Source organism: Condylostylus longicornis, unplaced genomic scaffold, assembly GCF_029603195.1.
Source record: "Condylostylus longicornis isolate FDR11 unplaced genomic scaffold, ASM2960319v2 ptg000048l, whole genome shotgun sequence".
Lineage (NCBI taxonomy): Eukaryota > Metazoa > Arthropoda > Insecta > Diptera > Dolichopodidae > Condylostylus > Condylostylus longicornis.
In genome coordinates this window covers 14,862,677-14,888,433 of record NW_026578017.1, presented here as the reverse complement: position 1 = coordinate 14,888,433, position 25,757 = coordinate 14,862,677, and the positions used below count along the sequence as shown (strand labels likewise).

Here is a 25,757-nt window from a genome sequence, read left to right as displayed (position 1 = left end):
TCTAATTTATAAAGTTATTTATAAAAATTTCTAAAATTTTTATGTAAATAGTTTTAATTTAACTTATATTAATCCAGATCATATTTGATTAATATGAATTGTTTGAGACAATTCTTCTTTTGTTAAATGTTGGGGTATTTTTTATGAGAAACGTATGATGAGACAGGAACCTTGTGCAATTGTAATAGATGAAAAATTTTCTTGTTTGCATAATAATATTATTGTTAATTTTATAACTTCACGAATTATACCAACTCGTTATGGTACAGTTCGTTAAGAAAAGGCTTTGGAAAATCTAGAAAGATGCCGCAAACAGAAAGAAAATAATAATTTTAAGAATACTGAGGCAGAGATAGTTCTCACCGCTATATGTGTCTGGTACGAATATAAATATTTCCGTATTGCAGACTTTAATTTCTTAAAATGGGAATTGTTATTAAGTAAGCATAAATTTTTTTTTAGTTATGCGGAGAAAACGGGAATTTATTTTAAATTCATTTTTGTTTTTTCGAAAAATTAAATTACGTTTAGTATGACATTTGAATATAACAAAAAATCAAAATATTTTATTTCGATTTCTATTCCATTCTTTTTATGCCACTCCCTTGAACTTTACTTTTGGAATATTTCAAGGACTTCTTAAGAAATTCAAATAAAACTTCACTGCATTTAAGATCACCTTTTATCTTCTTAAATTCAATTTCGTCTTTTTTCCAGTTTTCCTTTTACAAGTAGAATTTTTATTTTTATTAGCAAGAAACCTAGAACTATACAAATCTTAGTTTCAGTACTTTTAACCAAATGTTGCATATTTTTGATAATGTTTTATGAAAAAATATTATGGTTTGAAAATATGTTGCTCTCACTCGAACAAAAAATTAAAATGGAGAAAAAAGAAAATTTCAAGCAAAATGTTTTTTTTTTTGGTTTGGCCTTCTTTTGTCTTTAATTTTTCTATAGTTCTCCCGATTTATAGTCTATTTTTAAAAATTCTAAATGAAAAACTCATATACAAAAATATCCATTTGAAATTTTTATATACTATGTATTTTGCCTTTGGGCTTTCTACTAGATCCTACTTGTTATTTTATAAAAATAGAATATAGAAGAGTACTATGATTATTGTGCTGAATGAAGACTTAATTTAGAAGTGTACTAAATGAAAATATTTTCATTTATGCTAAATTAAACGCTAAAATTTTAATTAATTAAATTTAATAACCTTAATTAAGAACAAGGGATTCATTTAAGAAAATTTTCATATGGTATTCAGAAAAGTTTTGGTCTTGATTAAATTTTTAAGGGCAAAAATGAAAGAGAAAAAATAAAAACATTTAACATTTGTACATTTTGGGAACGTCGTCGGATGTTTTGAATTTTCTAGTGCATATGTGAATTTTTTTTTTAAATGACTAAAAGTGTTTTATCATTTTAATAGCCGTATCAACGGAATATGGAAATATAACTAGGGTATCAATGTCTATTTATGAGGGCAGTAATGCATATTTAATAATGTTAGTTGTATATGCCAGTACTCATTTCTTTCTAATTATGTTCTAGCTAAATTTAGTTATGTATGCTCTAAAAAGTAGAATCGTGCTTGTTATTTGTTTAAAGTGAAAAAACCGTAGTTTTGTTGGTCTTTAAAATCGTAGATGTTTGAAGTATAGCGCAATAAAAATCATGATATTGAAGGGAATAAATTTATTTTATTAACTATTTTCGAATAACTTTAAGTATACCACTCACCTCACATAAATTAGTCCACAAGTTGTAATTAATAATTTTAAGGTACTATACGTTATTTTTTATCCAAGTTTATGTATCCGTGTACGGAAGATAATTTTAAAATTTTTGCATTTGTAATTATAAATGTATTTAATGATAAAACCGTAAGAACACAGAATTTAAATTTATTATTGAATAATTGTGGTAGAGTGCTGTTCCATCTGCTACCTAGCTAGTTAAAAAATAATTTTGAAGTAATTTAAAAAAAACTTGTTATTACTATATTCTGCCTGTCTACGACTCAATTTAAATACGAAAATATATTGTTATAATTGTTCTTATTGCATATATCTAGGGGGAAGAAGAGCAAAATTAGAAGAGGTGTAAATGACCCTATACTGAACGAGGGAGAGCAATAATTATTATGTTTCTATCAAGATATTCAATTGTGTTTTGTTAAGTGGACGTGCGAACGGAAATACCGATTAAGAGATGGACGAAATGGGTGTAATTAATAAGCATATTTATTTCAATTTTATAGAATATGAGAAACATATTTCGAATAGATAATGTTGAAAACTTTTTCCTTTTGTTAATTATTTAACAAGGAGTAAAAAGAAGTACAACCGAAGACTATTAATTGTAATGTAATTATGAACATCGTCTAACTTTACATCGTCTTGTTATAGTCGACTCTTATCTTAATGGAGATTAAATTTTAAGGCGTTGTTTTTTGGTTTCATATAGAACAATTAAACTTTTGAAAATTCATCCTAGAATAGCTTTGAATAGTATAAAAATTTATATTGAACTTTTGGTATGGAACACTTGTCTTTGGATGAATTCTGGCGTTTAATATTCTTAAATGCGTATTTTAATTAAAATTTTTTAAAATCAAAATTGAACGTACTAATTCTATTTTAATCCTTAATGTTAAGTTCCAAGAGTTTAGTAAAGTTAACGTGACGCGTGTTATTAAATTGTTGAAGTAGTTTTAACAATTCTTTTTTGACAAAAAATTTAATAGTATGAGAGCTATTGCAAAAAATCGCAACGACATAATCTCACACCTTAACAAATTTAAGATTCAATTCAATACAAATTTCAATTTAATAAATTTTTTTTTTTTTGTTGTTATTTTATCAATTTTTTAAGTATATGTAAACGAAACCGTGTATAACAGAAGTGCCGCTTGTAAGTATGTTTAATGTTAGTATACATAAGAATAATTCGAAACGGTTTTCTTTTCTCTTTTTTTATATAGAGTAACTGACAGCACGTACAAGTATTTATTTTAATAAAGGCATACAAAAGAAATACAAGATTTGTCAGATAAATGTCAATAATATTTCTTGTTTTGTTGTTTTTGTTTTCTTTTTTGTTATCTTTATCTAATTTTTTTTAAAAAAAATATTTGAAAACCCTTTTAGGGTCCTTAAAAAAGAATTGAATTATCTATATGAAATACGTATGTACATATGTGTAGATGTATTGCATGTTTATTTTATTTAGCTTTGTTTTTTTTTTCAATTTGAGTGTATTTCTTTTTAAAAATTTTGATGGTTTTTCATTGAAACATATGTGAATTTGAGTATATTATGTGAAACGTTTCAAGATTAATTGAAATAATTGAATTCATTTTTGAAAGGGAGAACAAAATGTACACAAGTAATTTACTTTAATTGAAATATTCTTTTGATATTTGAAAAATTGCTAAAATTGAAAATGTTACTCGTTTTCCAGGGACCCATGTTTAGAAGTGAAATTTCATTGGAGAAGGTACATGTTACTGTGTCAAATTTTCTAAATTTTGTGTTTTATTGGTATTATTAGTTGCCTTATGCTTGATATTAAAAACGTGTTAAGAATTCCAAATATGAAAATTTTATTTTCAATGAAATTTTATTTGTCGGGAAAATTTGTAATATTAAAAGTAAAAATTTTCATTGCCAAAACAAAAATGTTCGGGCGCCTTAATATTTTATTTGGAATTATTAGAAAGCGACTTTTAAAGAGCTATTTAAAACAAATGTAATGGCTTGTAAAATGGCATATTTCCCTTTGATAATTTAAATCTAAAATTCATAGTTTATATAGTTTTCGCGTATGAAACGAAGGTGGTGCTTAATTAAAGTAATTTTTTTTCTACAAATTATTAATTTTTCTGCTAAACTTCTTGGAATTCTTGAAACATCCCAATAAATTTTATGAAATTAATGATAATAAGGATTTAATATGCATCAAAACGGCAAAATAATGTAAACAAACGGATTCATAAAGATTTTTCTTGAGAAAACAAGGAAAAAACTTGATATACTTTACGTTGCTCGCATATGAAAACACATATTTTATGTTAAACATAATATGTACATATGCTATATGCGGTACACGTTTGTATTAATTGATCGTAATGGAAAATTTAACTTTTATTTAGTGAATTATTAGTTCTTAATTTTCAAAAGTTCTGATATTTTAAAATTCCTGTCGATTTAATATCACAAAAAAATACTGTCGTTCTGTTTTTTTTTTTGGTGCTTTAATTTTTAAACTGTTTCTCGTTTTTGTATAGTCTTAAATCGGTTAATACGCAAGATTACTTATTTTGCAAAATGGCTGTGTGATTTCTGGTTTCCAGGCTACACATCTTTATTATGCGATTTTATGTACTTTTATTCCCATTGTCATATATGCTTCTAAACTTGAAAAATGTCTATATTACATACATTTAAAATTGCTTGCAATTTCGAGTACTTTTTTCATAAAAAATTTTAACAGACAAAACAATAATTGATTTTGTGTTTTTTGTAATTCAATATTTAATTACATTCTACTTTTATATTTTATTTACTGGCCCTCAGGAGGAAATTTATTTCAGTTGTGTTAATTGAGTATTTTTAATTGTTTTAATTAATTACTATTATAACGTCTATACTTATTTTAATGAATAAAAAGACGAATTTTTAATTAAAAATGAAATTGGAATTAATTTATTTTTATTGTTTTCATTTATATTTGATATTTCTTTTCCACATTAATATGAAAATAAAAAAAAAATATTTGATATGGGCACAATAAGCTTGGAGAAAATAATTAAATGCCTACCAAGATACTTAATTAATAAAAATCGCAATATATATTTTAATATATTTCAAAAAAAATAATATTTATTTTATAATTCATATAATGATGCAAGACGAAATTATTTTTTATAATATTTTTTATTATTTTTAGTATATCAGTAAATTTGGTTTGAATATTACAGTGTAATTTTTGAGAATTTGCCCTTAGCTCAATTATGATTTATGAATACTTATTTTAAAAAACAAGAAATTCATTTTTGGAAGAAAAATTCTTAATTTTTTAGGTTTTGGAAAATTTGTTGTTAATATTATTTATTAACAGCATGGGATATAAAAAGGTACCCAACGCTTGAACTATATGAACTGAATAATACTCTTCACAACTTTATTAGCCAATTAAGAATGAGCAATTGATCCATTATTTTGTAGTTAAAAATGATTATTTATTTTAAATTTGTAAAAATTTTTAATAATATTTGAAACAAAATTAAATGAATTGTTATAAAAGCCTAGGAAATTTCTATATGTCGTACGAAATCATGGAATGACTTAGAGGAAAGTTAAGATTTTGTATTAAGATATGTCTACTAAAATCCTAATCGAGCGAACATCATTTATGCTTGTCCTTTAGATTTAAAAACGAATATTGTATACACAATTCACGATACATTTCAAAACATGAGATTCTTTTGCAATTTATCTTGAATGTTTATTGGTTAATAAGCCCGGATATACTACACTGGGTGCAATTTTCGCCCCGTTTAAAATTTTAATTTTAAGAATACTGTGAATATTTCTAGTATCAAAAATAACCGTACTACACTGCAAATAAAAAATTATTAATATTACAAAGTAATTTCAAGGCCAAAAATTATAAATCTTAAGGAAATAAACAATGAAAATTTTCTCCATTGCAACGGTGGAACAGATGCATAACGTAGCGAACGTGTCATGATAGAAAAATTAAAAAATTTCTCTCCTCAACTTTCTAATAGAATGCTGTTTCAATTGCACTATAAAATGGTATGAAGAAATTTAATCTGCAAATTATTTTCCATATTTTTTTTGTCCAGTTAATCATCATGATTAGATAGGGTCTGGTTTACATGTGATCTATTCAGTCGCGTAAAACAACATACATACCTATCACTGAACCAGATGAATTAATTTTACAAAATTCATTTATACGAATTCATTATGAATCTTGCAAAATCAAGTGGGTACTTAATGGGAATTCAGCCAGTTCGAATTCACCCAGTACTTACTTTGAATACATTTTACTTACTGTGTTACTATGTATGTAAATTTATTATCGTATAACGCATTTTAATCGTATTATATTGCGTATACCAAATAATTACAACATAAAAATCTTTTTTTTTTTTTCTTAAACAATTGAGACAAAAAAAAAATTCAAGTAATCATTAAATTTTCATTGACCATAAAAATTATTAAAGGTCCTTTTGAATTAAATTACATTTTTGCTTTTTTTTTTTTTCTATTCTTGCAGGCTTGTTATATTATTATGAAAATAAAATTATATAGACAATATCATAATACAATTTCTGTTTAAGTGAGTATTAAACCATTTAAGAGTTTCCTTTTTAAGATTTACACAAACTCTGGAAATAATTAGTATATCACGTAATATGAACATACTCATATACACACATACTTTGCATAATATAGTAAAATATAGTAAATTTCTATAGAAAAGTAGATTAATAAATTCAGGATCCTTTTAAATAGAAAAACAATAAATAATAAAAAAATTTATTTGATTTTATCAACACTTACAGGATAAAGCATATTGTTAAGTACAAAATTGTGTATATGTATAGCCTATGAGAATATTCTTAAGAACACTCTGACAATGAAATATTTATAGTTGCTATACAAGATTATTTTCATGTCTACAATATTCATAAATAATTTAATATTAAAATATAAACAATATGTTTATATAGTTTAATAATTTCATGCTCTAATGGATGTTTTACACGATAATAATAATATGATTATGTTTGTAGGTGTATACATATATTATGTAGGTTATAGTTGGCTACTATGTGTAGGCTACTGTGTATTATTTTTATACTTATGGTATTTAATTTATAATAAGATTTACTATGAAATAATATTTTACTAATCTTATATATGAATGCTTAATATCTTATTTATAATTATAATTGATCTATTAAAATTTTGAAGGATTTGTGGAAAATAAAGGATTTGCTCATAAATAGGAATTTAATGAAATTTTGAATATAATTTTGAACATATTTTGAGTAGGATTTGAAATGTATTAATATTAATGGCTGTTATGAATAATTTTAACATTATACAAAATATTTTATTAATAAAGTTGGTTTTATTAATAAAGTTGGTACCAATGGTTTGCATTGTAGCACTTTTCCCTTCAAGTGAAAATACTGCTTTTAAATATAGTCTATGTCCTATCACACTACTAAATTTGAAGAAAGAAATTTTATGAAATCGGAAAGGTATAATTTCGACTTAAGGATATCGAGGTTGCTCTACTTGAAATTACGCTTATACAAAGGAATTATACTTTTATGCTATCCTCTCTATCGCAGATGCAAAATTTTGTGTAATGAAACACAAGTTCTAACATTTAATATTGAAAATTATTGATTTTTTAGATTAAGAAAATTTAGATTTTAGTCAATGTTTTATAATTTCATTAGGTTATCAATTGTACAAAAGAATATTGCCAAAAAATTGAGTTGAAGAAGTTGTTGTGCTGAGCTGTGAAAGCTATTATACAAGTCAAGAATAATAAATTAGTGAATTTCCAAAAAAGTGTAGTATCCTAAATTTAATAGTTTTCGTCACACATTCCATCAACCTTATTAATTATATAATTGTATCAGTAACCTTAATTTTAATACAAATTTGGATCACATGATTCATATACATTAGATTTAGGACGAATAGAACATTCAATAATTTTCAAGGCTACTTTAAACAAAATTTAATTTTCTATTAAAAAGTATATGAATAAAAAACTAGTTTGAAAAGAATGAAATTTCCGAAAAAGAGCACATTTTCTGCAAAAACAGAACTTCAAGTATTTGCTAGGAGCCTAGGAATTTTTTTTGAGTTTCCATTACATTAGCAGATGATGTGGAATAACTCCAACTAAAATATCTAAATCTTAAATAGTGATTATGTGCTAAGTACATATCTCCCTCTTAACAATAAATTTATTTCGAAAGATTTTACAAATTAATGGCAAGAACATTGCCATTAATTTTTAGATTTTAAGGCATGTAAATGCGTTGAAAGTTATAATGAAAAACTATTGAAATTATCCATCTTAAAGAAATGGAAAATTTCTCCAAAATGTTTTAAATTTTTTGTTTTCTATTTCAGCTAAATTGTAAGGACTAGCGCCGGCTAAAGAGGCAAGAATGAGAATCTTTTATTCAAGTACTTTTGAAAATAGTTTTGAATTGCTTGAAAATATTAAGAGCATAGAAACTGAATTTTAATTATTATTTTCTTTGAAATTTAACATAAAAGTAGAGTAATTAAAATGTCCTCTTTATTTTTCCGAAAATCATTAAAATTGTAATAAGGAATTATGTTTAAAGATGATTACAATTTTATAAAATTTTTGTTTCATAAAAAAAATAGTAGCCTTCAATTTTAATGACATGTCGTTATTCTAATTGTAAAATATATTGTGATATCCTTGAAAAATTCAGAAAACTAAATGTGACCTAAATACCAGAAATGAAAATATTAGATATTCTATATACATAAGTTGGTAAATTATTATAAAAGGACTAAAATATAACCCAGATTCATTTATTTTAATATAAGTCTTCATTATATTCCGTGGTTTTATATTGAAACTTGAAAATTTGAAATTTGTTTTGAAATGCTTCTTTTCTGCACAAGCTTTTGTACAAATGAAGTTGCGAGGTTTTAGATTTTAAATGAAATTTCGAATAATTTTGTACAATTCGAAATGTTAAATACGGGTACTTAACATAGCGCTTGTGAGATGAATGAAATTTGACGCAATTGTAGAAACGGAAATGTTCAGTGGAATAATGAGGAAGAGTCGTATAATTGTGATATGAAAATTGTTTAGAATTAAAAAATTTTTCTTCCGGAAATACAATAAAACTAAAAGAATAAACATGTGCTTGGTATTTTATAAAATTGTGACAAAGAAATAGGTTTCTTTTCTAAATTTAATATAAATGTCTGTTTTGTTTTCCAATATTAATATTTTTTTTACTCGCACGACTTGTACTCTTGTTATCTATTCTATTGGTATAAAGATTTATACGTAAGGATATTACAAATTTGTCACTACACTTGTAATTCTAATAAGGACATTTTTTTCAATGCATTTTTTAGAAACTAAATTTATTTGTCGCTCGAATTAACATATGTAAGTTTTCTTTTTGGGCCTATACATAAGTATATTAGCCTAAAAATGAATTGAGTTTATTGAATTATCTTCCCATAGAATTAAAGCCTCTTCATTTTGTAATGAGTTTAAATTAAAAAACAAACGAATTCTAAATTTGCTTCCACAAAGATTCGGTAATAATTTAAGAAAATTTTTTTACTAATTGTACATATTTTATTTTATAAATTCTAGACGAACACAGTTTATTGTGTGGGCATGACTTGCTTTTTCTTACGAAAATTAATCTTTTTACTAATAGCATTAATTGGGAAACTGTAATCAGGACTGACAGTCAGTCCTGATTATAGTTCCCCAAATGTATAAAAATTGTACTTCAAGAATTAACTGCAACTAATCTGAAAACATTGGACATACACAACTTCGATAGCACATTTTCCATTTTATATATGCAAGTTAATGGAATCGTCATTAAAAAATTGTTAAACTTAATTTTATAATTAAGGACACAAGTTGTTAAATTTAGAGTTGAACTTGTTGTAAAAATTTTAATTATTTGAAAAAAAACATTCCCCTAGTTGGCAGAGTCAAATCTATTTCTTTCGGTTTTGAATTTAAGAATTTCCTGCTTTTTGTTTTCAAAGATCCAGCATGATCTAAAGAGAATTGAATTTTCTTTTTTGTGGTGAAGTAAGCAGAATACAAAAAAGTTGTAAATATAAATGATTATTTTTTAAATGAGTTTTTGACCTCTGAAGTAATCTTCAACACAGAAATGATCTGTCATTTTTTTTTTTTTTGAAAATCTAAGTTTTTTTTCTCCACCCTAACATCACGTCCTTTATTTTTGTTGTTTATGTCTTTTTCGTGTTAGAAGAAGGAACGTGCAGACACAAATTTTATACTTTGTAATGGTGGTTTTTTTCCTTTTTGAAAAATTTCATAAAATTCTTTTTAGCAGTAATTTTTCTTACATTAAAAAATTAAATTCCTTAAATCATGGAAGCTTTTGTGTAACTAAAATTATTCACAAAAAGATTGCTGAAAAAAAAATTCGTTTTTATAAAGGCACCGCATTATTTTCAAAGTTTTTCTTGAGTATTGTAACAATTGCAATTTTTTTATAGTGTTCTTTTAATTATATTTTTCAATTTTATTTCAAAATATTTGTGTACAATATTAAACTTGTTGCATGTACATACATAAATGTAATTTTTTTAATCCGCCATTATTTTTACCACAAAATTTGATTGCTATTGAACACGCAAACTTTCCTCTTTGAAAATTGTTCAAAAAGAACACAATTATTTATTTGACATGTAAATAAGGTGGAAGTATAAAATTTAAAAGTTTTGTTATGAATCGGAAATATAGGAAATGGTAATCGCATTTGGAAATTTCCTCCTAAATAAATGCATTTTTTTTTTAAATGTTATTTTTGAGATTGCACGTTTCATTTGAATTTTATATGGGAAAAATTATTTGAGCATTTTTTTTTTTGGATTTCGTGCAACTAAAGAATACTTCTAAAATTTCTGTCAAGATCAAAGTCAAGGACTTATAACATCTTTATAGATAATGTTGGTTAAGAAGCAGAAAGCATTAAGTCAGGAAACTGTGTTTTGAGTAAATTCAATTTGAAAAAATCGTAAAATCGCAAAACTAATCATTTCGTGCAATGGGATTGGTCTCTTTTTTCTCGTTTCTGGATATATAAACTATATTCTGGATTGCATGATTTTTTGCCACAACAAAGATTATATTATTCTGATTTAATTCATCTATGAAATCCGAATTCTCAAAAACATGCTCTTAGTGCTTTCTGCCTTTTAACCGACGGTATATAAGTTTATAGATAAATGCAAGTCCATATACATAATATATAAATAATACATGTATAAATAGTACGTACTTTATATAATATAATGTAAGAAATGTATGAATATTTAAATTTAAGAAAATACTAGACATAAAATTGGAAAATTGCTGCAACTACAATAAGTAACCGAAGATTGCCGAACTACTTAAAGGATCAACTGTTGTCATCTCTGTTACTCTTTCTGCAAAAAACTGTATATTGGAAACTGTTAAGGTTTGATAACTAGTTCCAAACAAAAATTTTACTCATTTTTGATACTCCAAACAATGATATATAATTTCGTAGTCTTTACTGAATCACCCTGTATTTATAATAAAAGTTATACATATCCAAAATATGACGGTTAACCTCATTGTAAATAAAAACCTTTGCTCTTTTGAATTTCGAGATTTTTACGGGCATTATGTTGTTTGTTCCATGCTTTATATTCAATTAATGATTTGCCCAGAAGTATGCAACATATGGCCTTAATTCTTTCATAAATTCTTTCTCGTTTAAAAATTAATGTAAACTGAATATTATGGGGATTTCAAAAAATAATACCAACTTTTACTTTGAAAACTTTTAATGTTGCATAGACCCGCCAAATTTCCATGAAATTTTTCGTAAGCAGGCATTGAACAGAAGGAACACTGCGAATCATTTCAATTGTTTTTTTTATTTTCTAACAAGTTTGTATTTTCTTTTTTTTTTCCTAAATTATTTTCTAATTTAAAAAATATTATTGTTTCTTTTTCGTATGTCCTTTTTGTTTTGTTTTGTTTGACATTTTTAATTCTTACATAATTCTTTTGAGTTTTGTTAAACGTGCATGATGATTATTTAATCATTTAACATTTTATTTTTTAAAAATTTACAGTGTATATAATTGTGTTTATATAAAAAATAATGTTATTGTATATATATCAAAAGAACAAACAGGATAACAAAACAAAATAAATACAAAATGGAGGAAATGTAGAAAAAAAGGAAAAATAAATATTCAAAATGACAACCTGAAAATATTTTTCTCTTTCTTTTTAACTGTATATAATTTATGATAATGTAAAACAATTCAAAATAAAAATAATAACAAAATGGGAAAAAATACAAAGTTTAAATAATAAAAAAAAAAGAAATGAAAATAATGAGAAAAACTTAAAGTATGTATAAAAAGCACCAACCATAATAATTATTGTTATACAAAATATAACAATTATGACGTTATATGGGAAAAACAAAAATTTAATTATGACTAGAAGGTTATTTTTGGGTAACTTTAGAACAATATGACGAACAAAAAAGTAAAACCAAAAAAAAAGTTTGCTTGAAATCAACAAACAACAAAAAAAGAGTAAAATAAAACAAAACCTTAATGAATATAAATAATTTATAAACAGGACATTCATGTCCTTGAAAAAAAAAAAAAAATATTTTAAGCATATTATGCATACATTCCTAAAAACAAAAAAAAGACCGAAAAATTACAAAATAAACTTTAATCCCTTCTAAAAAAACAAAAACAAGAATAAAATAAAAAATTCTGAAACAAAAAAAAAACAAAAATATTTGACTAATGTAATTTATAAAAAAAAGTAAGAAAAACAAAAATTTTGAAATGTTAACTAAAATTGTAAACAGTGGTTCTCATAATAATTTAGTTAGTTATAGTAGTAGTTGTAGTAGTGGTACCCTACTTCTCCCCAATACTATTAATAAAAGCAACAATTATTACTACCCAATTGAAACAATTTTTAATATTCATATTATATACAATGTTATAATTAATATAAAATATTTAGTTATGAAATATGAACGTGTATTTATAATTTTAAATATATTTCGTTGTCAAAATGACTACGAAATATCATGTAACTTATAATGCATTAGATAATGATAATAATAGTATGTCTGACGAAACATTAGCATCATTACCATCAAGTACAACAAGCCGGCGTCGGAATGTTAATTTTCCACCGGATACTGTTGATGGTTTTCCACCAATGGTACAAGCACGCCGTAGCTCAAAATTTAGTGTATTTCAAAGGCCACGTTCAATGTCAGTATGGAGTGACATTAGTCGTAGTAGTATGAGATTAGATGAAAGGTAAGTGTTAATATTATTAAAATTTGCTGTTAATAGAAATAAAAGAGAAAAATAAAATTTTTGTTAATTTATTAAAAAAAAAATTTAAGTTACTAATTACTAATACAAATTTATTTTTATTTCTCTTAAGAATAACAAATGGAAATTTCTTCATACAATTGAAGAACAGATAAATGACGTAATCATAGGAACCAGTTATGGCAGAGAAATTTATTAAAAAATTTTTCTCCTCGAACTGGACTCCAGCATCTTCTCCTCGAACCAGTGACATACCGTATTTTAGCTCTACCAACTGAGTTACAGAGGTATGAAGAAAGATTCCTTAACACATTCCTTTGACTACGACATTCATCTGTTCTGCAACTCTATGAAGAAATCTGTTCTGCAGTTCTATGAAATCATTAGTTATTCTGGAAAATTGTTATTAGTTTCTTATAAGAATTATTTTCAGATTTGCTGGGTTTTTTTTATTCTTTGATAAAATTTTTGAAATTATCGTATAGATTGAATTAAATATTTTGAGAATTAAGAAAGTTAAAAGCATTTGCAGTCTATATTCCGTTAATGCAGAACTGCAATTGTAAACTTACTTCTTATACCATTCACTGACGACTGATAATTTTGGTTTGCGTCTGAAATATGTAAGTATAGGTACTTTTTAACAAAGATTTCGAAGTGCTGTCTAACAGAACTAATGTTTGACGATAACTCTGAGATTGTTTTTTAAAAACTCTTGCAAACTTAACTATTCCACAATTTTTTTAATCGCTTGTAAAATTCTCTGTAATTTACATACATTACAACGAGTATAAAACTTTTTTAACATTTTAACACAATTTTTCAAAAATTTTGAATTATTTAAAAAATATTTTTTACATAAAAACCCATTCTAGTTTGTTATCCTGGAAATTTGTTAATTTTTGAATTTTATTCAAATTTTACTATTTTTAATAAAAAAAAAAGAAAATTTTATTGCACTTTATGAATTTTATGTTTTTTCTGGTCGGTATGAAAAGTTTTTTAATTATAGTAATACAAACTTTTTCCGAAATTAAATATATATGAATTTCCATACCATGCTGCCCACGTTCATTAAACAGAACTAAAACATTTTTTTAAAATTAAAATTTATGAAAAAATGTTTAGTATCTTTATTTTTGTTGAGAGTTTTTTCTACAATTAGAACAAGCATTTGAAATATCCATTAGTCTATCAACGTATTATTGCTATAGATGAACAGAGGATTAAAGTTGACTTTTAATGGATTGAATAATTGATTCGGATTAAGCCAATCGATTGCAAAGCATATCACATTTTTATTGAACAAATCAGAGCATTTAAAAAAAAATAAATGATATTTTATTTAAATTATTCACCTTAATTAATTAAAATTTTTGATACGTATTTTTGTTCACATCATCATTATTGCATACCTTACGGGTGACAACAATTTTAGTTTTTGTAATAATACATAATTAGTTTCAGTTTTCATATTTCTTAAGTAAAACCACATAATTTACAAATTTTCTTAATTTATATCTATAGGAATTTCTTTAAAATATTTCCCCATTGCCTTTGAGTCTTTAGCAGGGAGGCAGGGAAAATTAAATGCGGCAAATGCTAGTTTAGTTTGATCAATCAGCCTTTAAGATTGTTATTAAAACCCTAAGTAAGGAATAAGTACACAGTCCATTAAATATTCAAAAAAAAGTATTTGTAATTAAACTGTCTGTCTGTCTGTCAGTATTTTAAGTTCTTTTGACCCGATTTTCACGAAAGTTTATATTTGAACTTTTATCGAGGAGGGGATGGTTTAAACAATTTCTGGAATATATCAGGTGTCTAGACCTTTACTATGGGCTGATTTTTCGTTTTTGATAATATTTAAGAAAAAAGTCAGTGTATTTTGTTGAAATTTTATATATGAATTCAGGGTATTAAAAAAATGAAATAATAAAATTTTTGGGAATATCAGGAACCGAACTATTATCCGAATATTTTAGCATATTTAAGGAACTAATTAAGGGAATTCGTTGAAATTTAATATATTACGTTGGCTACCAGAAGTAACTGATTCTTCAGTTTGTTCAGGGAATTTAAATAGTATAAAGTGAAACTCTACTAAGAGCCAAATTCACATTTTTCTAGGTATTTAAAATAACTGCTTACTAGGGTACCTAAAATTTGGAAAAAAGTGTTTAGAAATTTAATGAAACATTTCCGCTTATCTCTCACTCGCTTAAAAAACAAAAATTGATTGTAATTTCGTTACGTAACAAAGATTTTAACCATATATTTTTCTTTTATAGCTTCACTAGAACAATTAATATTGTTTTTTTTTTATTATAAAGAAATTTTCAAGACGGTTGAGTAATGATATAAGAAAACAAAAAAGTCATAAAATTTAATTTGAAATTTTTTTTTTTTCATTTTGAAATCCTATTATTTATTTTTTTTATGAGATTTCAATTTTTATTTTTAAAAATGTTCCCAATGGGGGGTTTTAGAAAATTTCGTCTAATTTTTTATGAATAATTTTATTTTTTTTATGACTTTTTGCATTTTAATGACTATGCTTCGCAAAAAAATTAAATTGACTTTTGCTTTAGCATATTAAATTTGTTTTATTCTTGGGGTTTTGTAGGGAAATAGTAAAGAAATAAGATTTAAATTTTGAAAATTTAAAAATTTTTAGCATAAAATTTTTAAGAATTATTCATATATAAGTTTTAATATAATCCTTTAAAAATCCTTTAAAAATTAAATTAATAATTAAAATCGTTTAAAATGGGCAACGTGTTAGGAAATAGATAAACCTATAATGGGAATTTTATTGCATATTGGATTTGAAATATTTTGACAACGTAATGCACCCTTTACAAAGATTAATACAAGATTGTGTACACATTTTGGAGAGTGGATACCCTTCTGGATATACGAAAACGATTTCAAATTTCACTAAAATTAATTTTTAAAAAATTATCAATCTGTACATTAATAATAATTAATTATTTTCTACTAGTATTCGGATTCGAGGAATATTTGAATGAATTTCGAATTAATATTGAATCAATAATTTTCTGAAAATATCTTCTACCCAGGTGGAAAATATGCAATTTTCTTTCCAAAAATTACCACAAACACTTATTGAAACTGGATTTATTTCTAGTGAATTAAGGTTGTGAAAAAAAAATCTTTAATTTAATAAAGTTTAATATAAAGATTTTATTTGGAAATCAAAATTTTCGTGATGGTTTTCTGTGGTTTCTGTCAATTCAAACTTAATTTATTCAAAATTAATATTTTGTTTTTTAAATCAAAAATAAAAATCTTTTATTACAGAATGAGTGGCTTGTGGTTTTCCAATTAATTTTTACAAAATATTGTTTTTTTTTTATTTTAAAAAGAAATTTATTTAATTTTCCATTGATGCTGAATGGATAAAAAAAAATCTTCGACTAATTAACTTGGACAAAATGGAAAACAAATATTTTTTAAATTACAAAAAAATATTATTGGCAATTTTTTTCTTATTTTTCAAAATAAATTTTACTTTTGCATAACTTTAAAATTTTCAAAATTTGCAATTGAAATGTTTGTCATTTAATTCTGCATATTTTATAACGTCTCTGATGAAAATTTTTGATAAATTTTATGGATGATTTCATTTACTTATAAAACTATTTTAATTAAATCATTCCTACATTTATTGGTTTAGTGGAACCCAATAAATGTGGGAATGATTTACTTTTCTTTGCTCGTGATTTTTTGTGACAACTAAATTTATTTGATATAATTAAGAATGTATTATTCAATACTCTGGATATTAAAAGCAAAAATATCTTAAAAAAATTCAAATTGTTTTTCAATGTTGTCAAATAAACTTTGAATAAATTATGGTTTAATGAACACTGTGAGAGAAACCAATGAACTACCACCGTTGAAAGAAATTTTTGAAAAATATTCAACTGAAACAAAAATTATTTTGCAGGAATGTGTCAAAACTTTTAAATTTAATTGTTTAAGTGAAATTCTTTTCAAAAATCTTTCCTTCTTTAAGAAAATTTCACGATTGGTGTAGAAAATAAAGTTGAATGGATTTCCTTTTAACTTATGAAAACAAGTGGGGTGTGACTGTGTGAGTATAAGATAGAGGAATACACTAAAAATAATATTCATTTTTACAGTTTCCTCTTTCCTTTAAATTTCAAATTCCTTAATATATCTACGGCTTCTTTCTATATAAATTCAGTAAAGCCAATTAAATGTAATATTTTGTTGTTGTTTATTTTTTATGCATATTATTACAAATTGAGTACTATTGTACAATTATTATTATGTAGTGTGTAATCCTAAAAGTATGCAATGAATAATCCAAAAGTGAGTGTAAAATATTTCTGATTCTATTATAATTTTTGTATCAAATGCGTAATAATGAAATGTTAAGAGATTTTATACTCTGATTAAACAAATGAAGTTAAATAGAACGGAACTAAACTTGATCTCATTAATGTTATCTTATCAAATTTGTAACACTAATCTTATTATTTAGCCTCTATGAATGGATGAAAAAGATACAAGATATTTTTTGTTTTTCTTGCTAGAATTTTAATAATATTTTTTTCTTTTTTTTTTGTTATATTTCTTTTTCTCGCAAATTTAGCAGAAAAAAAATCTTAATGTCATTTTCTATTATTTTTTTTTGTAAAGAAAAATTTTCTAAAGTTTTTTGTTAGTGTGTTCTCGGTTATAGTAGCTATATAACTCGTGGTAATTCTAATAGTGGTCTGTAATTGAATGAAAACTTAGATTTAGCTTTATATTGAAAATTATGCGTTAAAGCCACAAGTTTGCAACAAGAAATACTTCAATATTACAAGACGTTTTCAACTTTTCAGAAAAATTTAAAAAGTCTTAAAAATTATCTATTGAATTTTTACACAAATTGTTAAATGTGAGCTAATTGCTGTAACATTTCTAATAAAGAGAAAGCAAGTTTTAATGATTAAATATTTCTCATACCTCCTCCGGTAGGCGAATAAGATCAACCCCTTAATCCTACTCCAAATTCGATGTACAGTCGTTTATAGTTTTAACTTTCTTTGCTAACACGTCACCTTGTTTGATGAACGAGAAATTTATAAAATTAGGTTAAGATTTTCATTGTGCTTTTAAGAACATTTCCATGTTAAAATTCAATTTGATATTAGCAATAATTTTTAATCATACCATAAAAAAACTAACACAGAACAGCCTTTGTGTTACTGTAAAAAACATCTCTTAAAATATTCAGCCATTTTTACAAGTTACAAGTAATGCTAGGCGCCATTCATGATCAAATTATTAAAAAATTGCTATTATTAAAAAATTAAGATGATTACTAATGTCCAGGTAATTAAATTCTCCATCTTTTTTGTTATTTTTAATTAAAATAAATGAGTGTGTCAAAATATTTGAGCCATCAAATATAGAGCCATCATGTGAATGAACAATATGAGAAGAAAAAGAAAATTAATAAAATATTCGTAGTTGTTACTGGAAAACAATTTTCATTTTTATATTTCTAACGCGTTTTACCACTGTAACAGGAACGAAAAAGAGAAATTTTGTTTTGTACGAGTAAAAGGACTTATAAATGAATCAAATTGAAAAATCCTTAAATCTTTTGAAGGTAGAGTGATTTTTTCCAACACAAAATATTTTTTTTTTTTCCTTTTATTTTGTCATTTAGAAAATTTATAAAGCAAGAATGCGGAATGGAAACAAAATGAGCAAGAGAAAAGAAAAAAAATCGATAAAAAACATTTTAGTTTTTCTCTTTTTATTTATTACTTTATTCAATTGTGTCTACTATGGGCCTGGCTGACTGTTACGCAAGATGATATCATTCACGCTTTTTTGTTTTTTTTTTTTTGTGATTTTATTATCATAGTATGTTTTTTTTTATTAAGTTGAAGTATTGCTATGTGAAATGTTTTTCTTTTCTCATTTGGTTGACATTTTAGAAATTTAATTTTCAGATTTTTTGTTATTATTTTATCAATAATTTGCGATACACTGATTGTTTTCATACAATGGTCTACTTCAAATTACTCCAGCAGGAGTAAAAATTATAGTTTGAAGAACTATCAGTGTCAAGAGTGTCAACACTTTAACAATAGTTATGTTTCTTTTATGATTGAATAATAAATAAAATTTACTAACAGGCAGTAAAATTGAAAAAATTAAAATTGCCTGTGCGCTGAAATCCATAATTTCATGGTCAATTTAGATTTTAAAACAAGTAGACTCTAAATAAAGTCAAAATTAACTTGAATTCGACAAATGTTTTGAATTTGGGCATTTCCTGACCTAGAATATCATTGTTGAAATTAAAATTTTCATGGTGTTTGCAAGTAATTTCAATTTATATTTTACTTAGCCTAGAATAGTTTTGAATAATTGTTAGAAAACTTATGATAATTTTTTCAATTATGAGAACGTTTTCGCGATGTCGACTTGGATTTAATTTTGATTTAAGTGCGATGTAAACCAGGCTTTAGGTTTGATATAAGCGGGAAGAAAAAAAAATCAATTTTTTGCCTATCTTTTACTTTTTTAATTTTATTCATAAAAAATTTTATTTCTGTTTTTATTTGTTTTCATTTTGATTATGATTTTTGAAAGTTTCGTTATTATTTTCTTATATTGAATATATAATTTTTTTTGGGTACTTGCTTGCGGAAGTAAAAATTTAATTTACTTCACACTTGATGCTTAATCAGAATTGGTAATTTCCTATGTAGCTGTGATAATGGTGCGATATAAGCAATTTTAAAGTAAACTTCAACATTTCCTTATAATTCAGAAACGATCTAGACTACAATTTTGAGATTTTCCACAAAATAAATTACTGGCATAAAAGTTAAGTAATGCCCTTATTAATAAATTATGATCCTCAGATTTTCGAAAATGTTTAAGGTTGTGGTAGTCACATTTAGCCTAAACTATTTTATAAACCAGTCCACTATTTATGAAAGCTGAAGCCGAAATTTATTTTGAACAACTATATGTGTATTTTTTAGACATTTTCAAAAAGCATGTTATAACTTTTTATTTTAAAAGCACTTCTCATGGAAATTTCGGAATCAATCTTTTGTACCGGTATAATAAAGTTGATATAATACAGTTGATCGCATTTGTTGTTGTTTTACTTATTTACTTGCCGCACTAGTGTAAAATTTGCAATTTCGAATACTAGTGTAAAATTTGCACTACATATTTTTAGAATTTTCCTTTTAACACGTTTTTATTATTGCAGCAGTGTTAGTGGAGAGTTAGCGGTAACTAATTGTGTATTAGCGTACTGGTAATGGTTTGGCTATATTTCCGCAGAATATCGTAACATATCGCACATTGGGAAGAATAACGATTCAACTCAAAGATATAACTTCGACTTCTGGAATTTAAAGTATTTATAGCCGAGTGTAAATTATTATCTAAGTCTAAAAAACGTTGATATAGAACTATTCTACAAGTACATGAAATAATTTTCGTTTATTATTTTGTTATAGAAAAGCCTTGTATATTAAAATATATTAGTAATAAAAGCATGTTTGCGATTCTACATTTTGACTTATGCCATTGTTCTCGCAAATGGACGATATATACGAATTTTCCGTAATATATTATAGATAGTATGTGAGTAATTATGTGTAATAATTTATAAATGTATTTCATTGTTTACAATATTAAAATTTTCTTTTTGAACAATTACGAATCTTTCCCATACTCACATATTTTTCTGAGTGTGTTACAATTTTATTGTCCTAAAATTTGTTTTTCAATATAATGGAAAACATTTCCATATCTCAAAAATTTTCTTCTTTCACACAATTATTTCTTTCATTTAATATAAAAACTTTCAATGGTAAATTAACATGTCTGTGTATGCGTTCTTTTATATTTTTGAGTATAATGTAATTTCAAGGATAAACTATATTTCACTTCAGGTGGTGGAAAAATTCTTGGCACTTTAAAAATTTTCATTTCGTAATATAAAGCTTTAAAAATATTTGTGGTGAAAAAGGATACACTAAACATTTTTGAATTTTTTAAACAAGTAGAAAATTTTTTTTTATTTTAATTTTATTTTAAAGTGAAAACAATAATTTACAATTTAAATACGAAAAATGATTTTAATTTTATATTTGAAAATGGTTTTGAATTACAGAAATTTTAAAAAGAAGTAGACATATTTGAATTTAAAATGTTGGCAGGATTGCATCACATTGTTTTGCTCAAAACTATTTAAACTATTTTTTTCTAACACAATAAATAAAGGATAATATTCAAATTATAAATCGATTTCAACTAAGCATGCCTAGTAAAATAGAATTAAAAATTTTTATGTAGCTACTATAAATTAAAATTTTCATTTCTCTTAAATAAATTAATGTTACTAGAATTTTTTTAATAAAAAATGTTAAACAGCATTTGGAAGGCATCTATATAATGTTTTAGTCGCTATTTCCCTCACCGAATATCAGCGGTATTTTTGGCTATAATCTTACAATATTTCAAAATTATGAGCTACTAAATTAAAAATTTTATTTTAAATATTCAGACAACAGAAACAAACGATTTAAAATAATTTATTTTCATTTTTACGCCAAAATATATGCAATTTTTTGTGATATATAATATACGCGAACAAAAATGAAGAATAAAAAAAATCTTATATTTGGTAGTACCATATTGAAATTATTATAATAGATGTTATTAAAACCTGTACTGAGGTGGTGATATTTACAGAAAATTTAATTTAAAAAAAATTTATAAGTATTTGCGATTCAAATCACAAAAAGTCATTTTGAGCTCAAAACATGTGTTACAACATTTTTATGGGAATTACGTTGTTTTTTGTGTGTGTGTGTGACTAAACTTTTAGAATTTTAATTTTATTAAATTTTTTTTTTGTATATTAAGTAGGTAAGCACAAGATATTATTAAAATTTTTTTAAAATTGCAAAAAAAAAATGATTTAAATCTGAAAATGTTGTTTAAGAGAAAGTATAAAATGCCTTTAAGAAAAAATAAAAAAAAAATAAATCTTTTTTGAATTTAATTTCCTTAAAAGCAATATGATAAACGTTCTCATAAGGATGAAAATTATCTTAATTTATTGTTGTGAAATAAATTTCATTCTGAAAAATGTTGAATGAGGAAGTAACTTGAGAATTTCACATTATAATGATGAGTGGAAAATACTCGTATTCTTGTTTTTTTTTTGGTAAAATTACACAATGCTGCTTAAATAAATGATCTTGCAGAAATTTGTTAATCACTATTGAGAAATGAAAAGTGAATTTAAATGCAAGTTTTTATACCTTAAATATAAATGCGAAGAAGATAAACTATAAAGTGGAGCATAGGTACGGTTGACAAGATGATTTTTATTTAAAAGCAAATTAATCGCATTACTTCTATGTAACTTTTCGATTCCTTGTCATATATTTGGTGTACACGAAAATCAAGCTGGTATGTTTTTTTATTTGAGTATACCAAAACCAAATTTGTATAAATATACCAAAAATATTTGTATAAAATTGTTGCATACATGTAGGATGAGCAAAAAGAAAAAGAACTAGAGACTAAATTTTACCTACTTTTACATCTTACCGTCTACAAAAAAAAACGGTACCAAAAATTTCAAAAAAAAACCGGATTTCGATAATGGAAACGTTTCTGATTTGGCAACAATAGATAAATAAGGAAAAATGGTATTGTTATAGTTTTAAGTGGGTATAATTTTTATTATTTTAAGAATTTACTTATATAGGGAGATGTAAAGTGTGTGGATTTTCGGTAAACAGAAACACGGATAGACGGTCGGACAGAGTAAGACTAATAAGCCCCTGTTTTTTTTTGGATAAGTGCAGTTTTTACGATATTCCAGCCTTTCAATGGAAAAAGGTGCAGATTTTTGTTACGGTCACTTGCTAAATGCTACTTAAATTAGCATTGATAATTATCATTAATGATGTCAATTTTGCCCCCAAAATCTTTTGTACTTTCTTACAATTGATCTTACGTGGTGCTCTTCATTATAAAAGAGTCCGTGTATAAAATAACCTCTAAGCATCAATTTGATCGCTTTCCTTTTCAATAACATGTCCTTATGACTAAGTGCTAATGTTAACTAGTCGTGATTAAATTATTTAAAAACAGACTCAATTTGCTTATTTTATTACAGACACGTTGCTTATTTTTTATCAAAAATTCCACTTACAATATTAAATTTTGATCTCTAAAAGTTACTTACGATATTAAATTTCTATAATCTCTAAAACAAAAATCACTTCACAAAATTTTTGTTTTCTTCTTCCAATTGAAAATTGTATCTATTCATCAGCGTTAGCTTATTTTATGCTTGTTAAAAATCTTTCCATTATCCAGTAATTGATATGCTAGAAAAGTGCAAATATTGTAAAATACTTAATGTTTTCGTTTACGATAATTTCGCTATTAACGCTAAAATCAATATTCAAATTGAGTCTTTGGCATTTAACTATCAACACTTTTCTCTATTTGTTAAGTGTTATGATTTTAAAAAGATTATTTTTCCAATCCTTTGTTTTTGTTGTTGTTTTTCATTGAAACTATTTTACATTGTTGCCTTTTCAACGATTTTTCAAATTAGTTTCGCGTTCAACAAGTCTTAGAAAAAAACAAGAACTTGAGAATTTCAATTATTTTTTTTTTGTGCCAGTTTTACCCATCATTTGATTAGTCTTTCTTTTTTCTCATTTTTTTAAATATCATAGACTATTTCTAGTTTCCCGATTATTTTTAATCGGAAATATTTCGAATAAATAAGAATTTTTCAAACAAATAATAATTTTGTTTCAGTGAATTTGTTATTTAGCTAAGGAAACTCGTTAGAATTTTAAGTTAAAATGACTGAAGGCAGTAAATTAATTTTGATATTCTATTGAACAGCGGTAGGAATTCAAATGTAAGATTCGTTGTCTTGCTCAATATTAATAAATATGTGAAATACTATTGCAATAGTGACCACTTGTCTTGCATTCTTAGATTCAAATAGAAGTGTTTGCACGTATTATGATTTTGTATAGAATGTCATAAATGACATTTCTGGTGATCTCTTTAAACGCATATATCTTGTCCTATTCTCTACCCAATTTCGTAGTTTTATACCAATACTCTTTTTCTAAGTTGCATTATTAATCTTATCGATTACATTATCGAATCACGATGTTCTTGAAGACTAATCTAGAAAAATAATTTAAAATGTTCAAGTATTGTAAAGTAAATTACATAATTTGATAATGTTCTCAATAAATTGATTTAAGCTCAAGTACTGTCCAGGCGTTAATTGATTCGATGTAACAATTATTGTTGAACCATCCATTAAACGTGAATAACAAAATCATTAAAAGAGTAGACAGGAAATGGTCGCTGTTTAATATTTACTGTAAGCTAACAAAATATTGTGTAAAAAATCATGTCCTGCGGAAGCAAAGTAACTTGAAAATTTTTTAAAAATCGAGAGAATAACTCAAGGACAGCTGCCTTTTTTTTCCATTAAAATATTTTGATGATTCGATGATAAAAGTTAGGATTATCTACTCATGGAAAAAATAATAATTGAGAATCTTAAAAAAAATAAAAATAAAATAGAACAAGTAAAAACGTTTCAGTCGGTATAAACCGATTGAATTATACCCTGCACCTTTCGTTATTGTGTAGCTGTTACTCGAACCTGTGAAGTCATTCTATAGAAACTTCACGGATATGGCTGACCTATAATTGGACATCCGACTGCCAAGTTTCATGAATCTGACTTTATAATTTTTCCAAATATTTAAAATTAGCTTTTGGAGTTGTATGGCAAGTCCCCGAACTTGTCAAGCAATTCCACTAAAACTTCACAAATATATCTGATCTATAATTGGACACACAACTGCCAAGTTTCATGGATCTCACTTTATTATTTTTCCAAATATTAAGAATAAGCTTTAAGACTTGTATGGGAGCTACTCGAACCTGTCAAGCAATCCCATTAAAACTTTAGAAATATGTCTTACCTATAATTGGACACACGACTGCCAAGTCTCATGAATCTGACTTTATTATTTTTCCAAATTTTTAAAATAAGCTTTTAGACTTGTATGAGAGCTACTCGAACCTGTCAAGCAATACCACTAAAACTTCAGAAATATATCTAACCTATAACTCGACACAAAACTGCCAAATTTCATGAATCTGACTTTATTATTTTTCCAAATATTTAAAATTAGCTTCTGGAGTTGTATGGCAGGTACCCGAACCTGTCAAGCAATTCCTCTAAAACTTCAAAAATATATCTGATCTATAATCGGACATCCAACTGCCAAGTTTCATGAATCTGACTTTATTATTTTCCCAAATATTTAAAATTAGCTTCTGGAGTTGTATGGCAGGTACCCGAACCTGTAAAGCAATTCCTCTAAAACTTCAGAAGTATATTTGACCTATAATTGGACACATGACTGCCAAGTTTCATGAATCTGACTTTATTATTTTGCTGAATAT

At 25.1% G+C, this 25,757-nt stretch overlaps 1 protein-coding gene across 5 annotated transcripts in view; it reads left to right on the top strand.

Moving 5' to 3' along the window:
- Nucleotides 1–25,757, top strand: part of LOC129611027 (uncharacterized) — a 122,509-nt gene that overhangs the window by 66,879 nt on the left and 29,873 nt on the right. For 3 of the 5 annotated variants that reach the window (XM_055523933.1, XM_055523935.1, XM_055523934.1), the window contains exon 2: nucleotides 11,955–13,181. In XM_055523933.1, coding sequence (XP_055379908.1) covers nucleotides 12,928–13,181 — 254 coding nt within the window. In that variant the 5' untranslated portion in view covers nucleotides 11,955–12,927. The remainder of the gene's footprint in view (nucleotides 1–11,954; nucleotides 13,182–25,757) is intronic. The other 2 variants (XM_055523936.1, XM_055523937.1) reach the window with 1 other exon arrangement.